Source organism: Nicotiana sylvestris, chromosome 9 (genome assembly GCF_000393655.2).
Source record: "Nicotiana sylvestris chromosome 9, ASM39365v2, whole genome shotgun sequence".
In the NCBI taxonomy this organism is placed as follows: domain Eukaryota; kingdom Viridiplantae; phylum Streptophyta; class Magnoliopsida; order Solanales; family Solanaceae; genus Nicotiana; species Nicotiana sylvestris.
Window position 1 is genome coordinate 41575792 of NC_091065.1, and position 9731 is coordinate 41585522.

General features: G+C 39.7%; 2 protein-coding genes across 2 annotated transcripts; both read right to left on the minus strand.

Moving 5' to 3' along the window:
• Positions 1-1505: 1505 nt before the first annotated feature.
• LOC138877493 (uncharacterized) lies at positions 1506-2027 on the minus strand. Its single transcript, XM_070157104.1, has one exon. The coding sequence runs from the start codon at positions 2025-2027 to the stop codon at positions 1506-1508; it is 522 nt and encodes a 173-aa protein (XP_070013205.1).
• Positions 2028-2096: 69 nt separating this feature from the next.
• Positions 2097-6705, minus strand: LOC138877494 (uncharacterized). Its single transcript, XM_070157105.1, has 5 exons — positions 6492-6705; positions 6095-6414; positions 4477-4535; positions 4234-4363; positions 2097-2429 (listed from the first exon to the last, which is right to left on the minus strand). Exons 1-5 carry the CDS (start codon positions 6703-6705, stop codon positions 2097-2099), a joined length of 1056 nt encoding a protein of 351 aa, XP_070013206.1.
• Positions 6706-9731: the final 3026 nt, after the last annotated feature.

Genomic DNA, 9731 nt, shown 5'->3' on the forward strand with positions numbered 1-9731 from the left:
ATGTATGGATTAAACCCCTTCTTCTTAAAATCGAACCACTGGTGTTCGTGTCATTGGTGTAAGTCCCTAAATTGATCATACTAGGATAGTTTTCGCTAATGTGTTGTGTTGAAAGATTCATGTTCAATAATTATTCTAAATGTTTATCATGTCATCATGCTATTTGAGAATGTGTTTAAAATGTGGAATGTATGTGTTGAGAAAGGTCAAGAATCCATGTAAAGAATCGAATAAAGCTTGCTATGCCAATTTGTATGAAGAACCTCCGTGTGATAAAGATTTTCCAAGCTTTTCCCTTATGTTCGCAATTCCTTATTTGATAGGCCTTATTGATGTGGATGACAATGTTATTTGAATGTAATGCCGATGATGCCTTTGGACAAAATGGTGATGTTTCAACCCATGAAATGCAAAGATATGATGTTTGATCATATATGAAAATGAGGCAAGCAAGGCTTAGTCTTGTCTAGGATGAGGCAATGCTTATCCCTAGGTGAACAGAGGATAGTGCTAGGTCTTAGATAGCATAATGGAGATAGTATTTAATCTTATGAGAGTACAAGGCAATGCTTAGCCTTAGGAAATTAAGGAGTCGGTCTTAGCCTCATGCAAGAATAGGGGACAATGCTAGGTCTTATGCAGGGAAAGGCAGTGCTTAGACTTAGGGAGGTAGTGCTTAGCCTCATGCAGGAAGAGGAGACAATGCTTAGTCTCGATGCAAGGAAAGCCAGTGCTTAGCCTTATGCGATTAGGGAAGTGATGTTTAGCTTCATGCAGAAATAGTATACAATGCTTAGCCTCGTGCAAATAGGAGAGGTAGTGTTTAGCCTCATGCAAAAAGAGGAGACAATGCTTAGTCTCATGCAATTTAGGGAGGCAGTGCTTAGCCTTATGAAAGGGAAGGGGAGACAATGCTTAGTCTTATGCAATTTAGGGAGGCAATGCTTAGCCTCATGCAATACGAGGAGACAATGTTGATTATTATGCAGGGAAAGGTAGTGATTAGCCTTATGCAATTAGGGAGGTAGTGTTTACCCTCATGTAGGAAGAGGAAACAATGCTTAGTCTCATGTAGGGAAAAGCAGTGCTTGGCCTTATACAATTAGGGAGGCAGTGCTTAGCCTCATGCAAGAAAATAATGAGTGATAGTGCGAAAGTAAAGTATTTCTTAGCTGGAGATGTTTGCGCTAGATAATTTGTTGTCTTGAAGGCAGTGACTTGATGTATCTATGGATATCGTTGTCTTATCGTGCCTGCATCCAAAGAAAAATCGTGAGTTTTGTGAGGGGAAGGTCGGTTCGTGCTTTTTGTCTTCTTGTTTTTCTTTTGTTCTGCATATGACAAGTTTGGCTGAAATTGGATCTTTCCCCAATTTCTCATCATGGGAGAAAATGAAGATTTTATTAAGATGTGACCGAACCCACAGGGCTGCCTACGTATCCCCTCTTGAACGGAATTAATTCAAGCGTAGTTCAGTTACATCAAGTGAAGAAATGTAAACAATCTTAAATATAGTATCTCTTGACTATATCTGCGTTGATAGGTTTTGGCCAAATTTCTCCATCCATTTCGGCAAGTATGAGTGCTCCTCCTGTTAGTACTCGATGAACCATGTAAGGACCTTGCCAGTTGGGTGAAAACTTCCCTTTGGCTTCATCCTGATGTGGGAAGATCCGTTTTAGTACCAACTTCCCTGGTGTGGATTTCCTTGGTCTGACCTTTTTGTTGAAAGCTCTCGTCATTCTGTTCTGGTAGAGTTGACCGTGACAGACCGCATTCATTATATTTTCATCAATGAGAGCCATTTGTTCATATCGACTCTGTACCCATTCTGCATCACTGAGCTTAGCTTCTTGTATGATTCTTAGAGAAGGAATTTCCACTTCGGCGGGAATAACAACTTTAGTACCATAGACCAGCAGGTAAGGAGTTGCCCCAGTTGATGTGCGAACTGTGGTACGATACCCGAGCAGAGCAAATGGCAACTTCTCATGCCATTGATTGTAATTATCCACCATTTTCCTCATTATCTCCTTGATGATTTTGCTGGCGGTTTCTACAGATCTATTCATTTGCGGCCTGTATTCTATGGAATTCTAATTCTTGATATTGAAAGTTTCACACATGGCCTTCATTAGATCACTGTTGAGATTGGCGGCATTGTCAGTGATGATTAACTCTGGTACTCCGAACCGACAAACAATGTGATCCTGAACACAATTAGTGATGACCTTCTTAGTTACAACTTCGTAAGATGCAACCTCGACCCATTTTGTGAAATAGTCTATGGCCATTAAAATGAACCTATGCCCATTTGAACCAGCGGGTTCAATTGGACCGATGACATCCACGCCCCAAGCGGAGAAAGGGCAGGGTGCACTTGTTTCATTGAGTCCATTGGGTGGCACTCGTATCATATCAGCATGTATCTGGCATTGGTAACACTTCTGGACATACTTTATGCAATCTATTTCTATAGTCATCCATAAATATCCTTCTCTTATTATTTTCTTGGCCAAGACAAAGCCATTCATGTGCGGTCCGTAGGTTCCGGCATGTATTTCCTCGAGCAATCTGGATGGTTCCTTGGCGTCGACACACTATAATAATCCTAGGTCTGGAGTCTTTCTATATCGAATTCCCCCGCTTTGAAAGAAATGATTGGCTAACCTTCGGAGTGTGTGCTTTTGAGTATGAGTTGCGTATTCCAGATACTCTCCCATTGATAAGTATTCCTTGATGTCATGGAACTATGGATTTCCATCATTTTCTTCTTCAACATGAGCACACTAAGCTGGTTGCTTATAAATTCCTATTGGGATATGATCGATGAAGTTCTTGTCTGGGTGTTTTATCATGGAAGATAAAGTGGCCAATGCATCTGCGAACACGTTCTGAACCCTCAGAACATGTTTGAACTCTATCTTCGCGGACCTCTTGGCTAGCTCTTGTACAGAGTTCAGATATGGCAATATCTTGGTATTCTTTGTAGACCATTCTCCTAAAACCTAATGCAACAAAAGATTGGAATCTCCAATTACCTACAACTCCTGAACATTCATGTCAATGGCCAACCTGAGTCCCAAGATGCAAGCCTCATATTCTGCCATATTGTTGGTACATGGAAATCTGATTTTTACAGATACCGAATAGTGTTGGATGGGTTTTGATACTAAGACAGCTCCGATACTGTCATTCCCTAAAAAGAAAAGTCATGGCCGGCACTCGGTTCCATACTCGGCCCGAGCGTACCATTTTGTGATTGTGAACTCTAGCATGAACATCTACTGATATACAAACTATACAGGACTTATCTACAAGCCTCTAGAGATAACTAAATTGTACCATGGTCGAAACAGGGCCTCGACCTACCCATCAAACCTGTATATATAAAATGGACTCCAAGGTCTAGACCTAGTAACTCCAAGGAAGTGGAGCTTACCAACCAAGCTGATGTTTGACTCTATCTGCTGAGAGGGTGTGTCCAACTATCAATGAGGACCAGCAGGCATGAAATGCAGCGTCCCCAGCAAAAGGGACGTCAGTACGAAATAATGTACCAAGTATGTAAGGCAACAGAATAACTGAAAGTTGAAACTGAACTGATAATATAATAATGGAAAGTAACTATGAGTCAAAGATAATCTGAAGATATGCTTACCTATTGACATTGACTCAACTCACTTAATATAGTAAGTAAAATAGCATTTCGGCCTTATAAAGCTTGATATGCATAACTGCTTTGCCCGTAGTAGGCTCGCTCATAGGCATTCGGCCATACTAGGCTTTGTATCTCGGCCATTCTGAGCTCGCTCATAGGCGCTCTGCCACAGTAGGCTCGGTATATAACTCACCATCTGATCAAAGGTTGCCCAATAGGGTCATGCCCATCGATTATAGCTCGATGGTGGTGAAAATACTGTAAGGGGTCGTTTGGTTTGAATACGGCTTATGCTGGGATAAGTTATATTGGTATAAGTTATGTTGGGATAAATTATGTTGGGATTAGTTATGCTGGGATTATTTTTTATCCATTGTTTGGTATGTTGCATTAAATATGACAATTGCATAATTTGTAAGAAGAATTTTTAAGTTATACTGGTGCTAATTACCCCACCCTCTATTAGGTATAAGTTATCCCGGTGTTAATTTTAATTCTGGGATAATTTATACCTGGTTTGCTAACCAAACGAAGTATTAAGGTGGTATTAATTTTTTATACTAGCACTATACCTTCTTATATCTCATACCAAACGACCAATAATACAGTATATATATAGACTCTCTGCTCTCTTGGCTGATAGAAGACAAAACTAAACTGAATATGAAGTCCTGATAAGGGATAATGTTGTAACTTATCAGACTAGAAAAATGTACATAAATTCAGGAATGTGAAATTCTCTTTGTGTTTCGTTATCAAACACATTTAGTTACTGGATCATGCCAAAATGAAAGAAAGGTTTAGCCTTAACATACCTTAACCCTGTTAAGTCCTTAATACCTTCCAAGAAATTCTTCAAGCAACTCAACTCAATCTACCACACATAAGAAGATTCAAAATCAGTGCTGAGTAAAGGCTAAGTTCGCAACTTCACTTAGTAGCTCGTTTACGTAAATTTGGGCAGCATCTCCCCGGTAATAAGGCCCTCCTCCAACGCCATATACCAACAAGACCAATAACACAACAATAAAAACATGTACGCATCATTTTCCAACCTTATCTCCATCAGAATATATCACAAAACAGCCCACACACCCTAATCAATTCATACATAAAACGGCAATAAAAGTAGTGTCAAACAACCTAAAAATATAATGACGAATGACCAGCCCACCATTCCATAATTATATTGTTTTACTCCACACCTTTATCCTCCAAAGTTCTATAAAACATCAGAAAAATAGATAGCCAAAAAGAAACACGAAACAGCCCACAATATAGTCCACTACAAGTTGAATAACTCGAACTCACGGCTTCTGATCACCGTCCCGTGAGTTCTAACTATTAGGAAAAGAATTTATCAACCTTCCTTTATATTTAAAGCTTAAATACATAAAGTATACGATTTTTTAACTATAAAGTACCTTCCAAAACTCGTACTACAAAGGAAAAGAAAGGCGACAATTGATATTTACGTCGCAGGGAACGTTCTAGTGTTATCGCTTCTTGATTTTGTACCTGGGATGTTAATATTCTTGGAAAACCTTATGGAGAGATTGAGGATAAGTTTAGGGGTCTTATTCTGGTCGTGGTATGTGGAAAAGTGAAGAAATAGACGACATAAGTCCTATATATATCCATTTTTGAAAGTCAAAGAGGTGCTAGCTTGGCACCCTATTATTGGCTTTTCTTCAGACGCTTATATCTTTTTATTTGAATATCGTATGAATGAAAGGCTAAGAGAATTAGAAACAACATTCCATGACCTTTACATTGGTATATAATATGTCCCAAAGAGACCTTATATAACACACAAAATATATTACTCAAAAAGCTTTAGTGACACACCTACTTGTCACCTATGCAGTCTGCGTAGTCTAGCGAAACTGCGAATATATCTCTACTCCTATGTCGTACCGATGAACGGTTTAATGAGTTAGAAAATAGACTCGTAAATCTTCATTTTTTAGGTAGATCATCACCTAATTCCAAGTATATTGAGATAAAATCTCAGCTACATTTGACCTAAATTAAAGCATATTTATGAAAGTAACTTGTGATGATCTTTGCCAACTTTTGTTCCACAACCCACTTGACTTCAAAACATAACAAACGACTATCATAAGACAAAACTAACTCATAACATAACCTCCTTATCATTTTGAGAACCCTAGTCTCACCCCAAAAGTAAATGTTATAACATTCCTAACTTGTCGGCTCTCGACGAAACTTATTTTCTTCAATTGGTTTAGCTTCTAAGCCTTCCAACCCTCTTGGGACTTGCAGTTCATGATCTTAAATATTTGTAACCTCCAAGTTAATATTATTAACTTACTTTATTTACTTTTAAAGATGATCTCATTTGTGAGCTTACATCAATTGACCTACAACTTACTCTCACATACGAAAATATGGGGTGTAACAGGTACCCACTCCTTTGAAGTTTGCAGCCCTGTCAAAGAACATTTTGAAACTATCATATGCTTTAGTGATATCTTCTCCTACGAATGATACCACTTCATCGGGAAAATACATTTTCAATGGTTCGTATTCTCCGTCTACAGGATTTTCTGCCAAATGATCTGCCAATGCTTTCCCTTTGATCGCCTTCTGAGTTACATAGATGATGTCGAACTCACTCAGTAGTATTTTGCTGACTTTCCCATAGGCATGGGTTTCTGAAAGATGTATTTCAGCAGATTCATCCTTGATATGAGGTATGCGGTGTATGCACACAAGTAATGTATCAGCTCCTGAGCAATCCATGTCAAAGCGCAGCAAGTGCACTCCAGCAAAGAGTACCGGGCTTCGTAGGGTGTGAATTTCTTACTCAGATAATATATGGCATGATCCTTTCTTCCAGTCTCATCATATTGTTCCAAAACACAACCAAAATCCCCATCTAGTACGGACAAATAAAGCAACAAAGGTCTCCCCGGTTCCGGTTGGACCAAAATAGGTGGTTTAGATAAATACTCCTTGATTTTGTCGAAGGCTTTCTGGAATTCTCTAGTCCAGCTTGTTGCAGCATCTTTCTTCATCATTTTGAAAATCGTCTCACAGATCACGGTTGATTGTGCTATGAAACGGCTGATGTAGTTGAGACGCCCTAAAAAAACTCATCAAATCCTTCTTGTTCTTCGGAAGTGGCAAGTCCTGGAAAGCTTTGACTTTTGACGGGTCCAATTCAATCCCTCAGCGACTAACGATGAATCCTAGCAATTTTTCGACGGGAACTCTGAAGGAACACCTTGCAAGATTCAATTTTAGATTGTACCTTCGAAGCCGATCAAAGAATTTTCTTAAGTCTGCTATATGATCTGTGCTTCTTATGGATTTGATGATAATGTCATCCATGTACACCTCTATTTTCTTGTGTATCATGTCTTGCAAAATGGTTGTCATGGCTCTCATGTAAGTGGCTCCAGTATTTCAAACCAAACGGCATCATTTTATAGCAGTACATCCCCCACGGAGTGATATAGGCTGTTTTTTCGACATCATCCTCATACATCGAGATCTGATGATACCCCGCGAAGCAATCCACAAAGGGCTAGAGTTCATGCTTGGCACAGTTGTCGATCAGTATGTGTATATTGGTCAATGGGAAATCATCTTTGGGACTCGCTCTGTTTAAATCCTGATAGTCAACACACACTCTGACTTTCCCTTATTTCTTCAGGATCGGCATGATGTTGGCCAACCAAGTCGGATACTCAACCACTCTGAGAACCTTGGCTTTGATTTGCTTCGTGACTTCCTCTTTTATCTTCAAACTCGTATCTGGCTTGAACTTTCTGAGCTTCTATTTTACATGTGGACACATGGGATCAGTAGGTGGCTTGTAAGCCACTACGGATGCACTCAAACCAGTCATATCATCGTAGGACCATGCAAAAATATGTTCATAAACTTTTAGGAACCAGACATACTCTTCCTTCTTTGAGGTCTATAGGTGAATGTTTATGCGTGTTTCCTTGACTGTTTCGGAATCCCCTGAGTTAATAGTTTCAATCTCATCAAGATTAGACTTAGGCTTATTTTCAAAATTTTCCACTTCTCTGACAATTTCCTCAGGTATTATATCGTCTTCCAGATCCTCTGAATCACTATCCTTTTGTTGTGTTGTCTCATTACATGTCATAGTCGTAGGTTCATCGGGATAGGTGTTTACCTTAAAAATGGTAATTAAAATTAGATTTGATTTTTTTGTTCTAAAAATATGTGATTTATTTTTATGCTAGTTGTTAGGCAATAGATGCTAAGTGTGAGTTAAGAAAATGATATAAGAGCTTGAAGATAGTATGTTATGCAAACCGAATGGACGAAAATTGGGGCCTCGAGCTGGCCTACACTGGGCCTCCAGGTCAAGCTAATGAGCTTGATTGGGATGATCGATGAAGGAATAAAAGTTTCAAGGGCCTCAATAATGGCACTTTTATAACCAATGATGAGTAATGAATGAAGAACAATCAATGAAACACAATAAATGTAAGCAATAAATCAAAGGAAAGACAATGGAAAATGTTCAAGTTAGAGAGCAGAGAATGTTCTTGTTCTTGTATTGAATATCATCCGTGGAAGAAATAACAAAGGTCCCCTTTATATAGGAGGGGGAATCCAAACATAGTACATATGCATTTATTGCAAAGATATGAAGCTGGTACAACTATTTAATGTTACGGTATGGACTTGTACTATTCTTGTAGACCTGGTCAGCTTTAGCCATGTGCCATTCGGGAATTTCCCGCTTGTCTAAGATAATCACCGATTTGCACTGCCCCGAGGTCATGCATTGGGAGTCCTCTGGTTCAAACCTCGAGCTACATTTAGAGGCTTTTGAGGACGGGTTGTGAATTTCCATACTGATCACAAAATCGGACTCTTCGATTTCAGTCGTATACAAATAGTCCCCGCATTTCTTAGAGGGAAATGATAAGAAATGGTCTTGAACTTTTGCCTCTTCGATACTTCCATTATAACGTCAGCCCATCAGAGCATTAAATGCCATGACTCCAAGACTGCATAGAGGTTGTTGTTAACACAATTATCGAGAAGCCTACGAACCGCTATTGATTCGACTCTTCTGCTTCTCATACGTTGCCCAAACGGCTTCTATAAATACCTCAATTGTTTGCCACCCACACTTTTACAATATCTTCAAGTTTTTAGAGCTAAGTTGACAACTTCCTGTATCTATCTTCTTTCCGTGCTTGTTTCTTCATCTTCTTTCTTCGAAACCAAGTTATAATCATGGAAAAGCTTCAAAAACGGTACCTCAGAAAGAGGGTACCGCTTCCTCATCACGCCCATCCAAGGGCACACCAAAAATACCTCCAAGTATCGAGCAATATACCCCTGGCCATTACAATATGGTCTCCGATTTTACCATAGAAAACCCCCCTTCTACACCAGGTCGATGCGAGACCGTGTCTCGGTACATCAGTGTGGTAACCGACACGAAGGGGGTAAAGATAGACTATAGATAGGGGGAGGCAGTGCAAGTAGAGATCCCCAAAGCTGAGGAAGGCATAGTAGAACACAAAGCTGGCTTTCTCAGCCTATACACATACCCCTTCACTCTAGGCCTCGTAGATCCTTCATCCCCGTTGATAGATCCGGTGATTCTTGACTTTTGTCGTGAATATTGATTGACACTCGATCTGATCTATCCTTCTTTCTGTAGGATTGTTTATATGCTCAAATATTTCTCCAACCGAGTCGAGAGAATGACCTTCACCCTTAATCACTTTGTTAGATTGTACAGCCCCGTCTCTTCCAGGTCTAATCAAGTTTCATCCTCGAACTGCCAAGACATTCTTTGCGAGCATCGATGAGGACATTGACCGGGGATGGATGAGTTAGTTTGTCAGAGTATGAACCTCGGACATTATTCCTGCTGATAGGAAGCCATTCCCGTAGGAATGGAACATGAAGCGTAAGTGTTCCGACCTTGAGCACATTTTATTGCCCCTTCTTCCCCTCCTGAAACAATTTTTTCTTGATTATGCAGCCACCTTTTGGTACCCTGGAATGGTTCAGGACCTCCCAGGATGGATCAAACAGTTAG

What these genes read in the sequence shown, in the direction of transcription:
- LOC138877494 (XM_070157105.1), bottom strand. Translation starts at nt 6,705, where the DNA reads ATGATGAAGAAAGATGCTGCAACAAGCTGGACTAGAGAATTCCAGAAA. An exon ending in TCATGCCATATATTATCTGA is followed by an intron (nt 6,415 to 6,491) that starts GTAAGAAATTCA and finishes TGGATTGCTCAG; the next exon opens with GAGCTGATACATTACTTGTG. An exon ending in GGGCTGCAAACTTCAAAGGA is followed by an intron (nt 4,536 to 6,094) that starts GTGGGTACCTGT and finishes TATGTGTGGTAG; the next exon opens with ATTGAGTTGAGTTGCTTGAA.
- LOC138877493 (XM_070157104.1), bottom strand. Translation starts at nt 2,027, where the DNA reads ATGAGGAAAATGGTGGATAATTACAATCAATGGCATGAGAAGTTGCCA.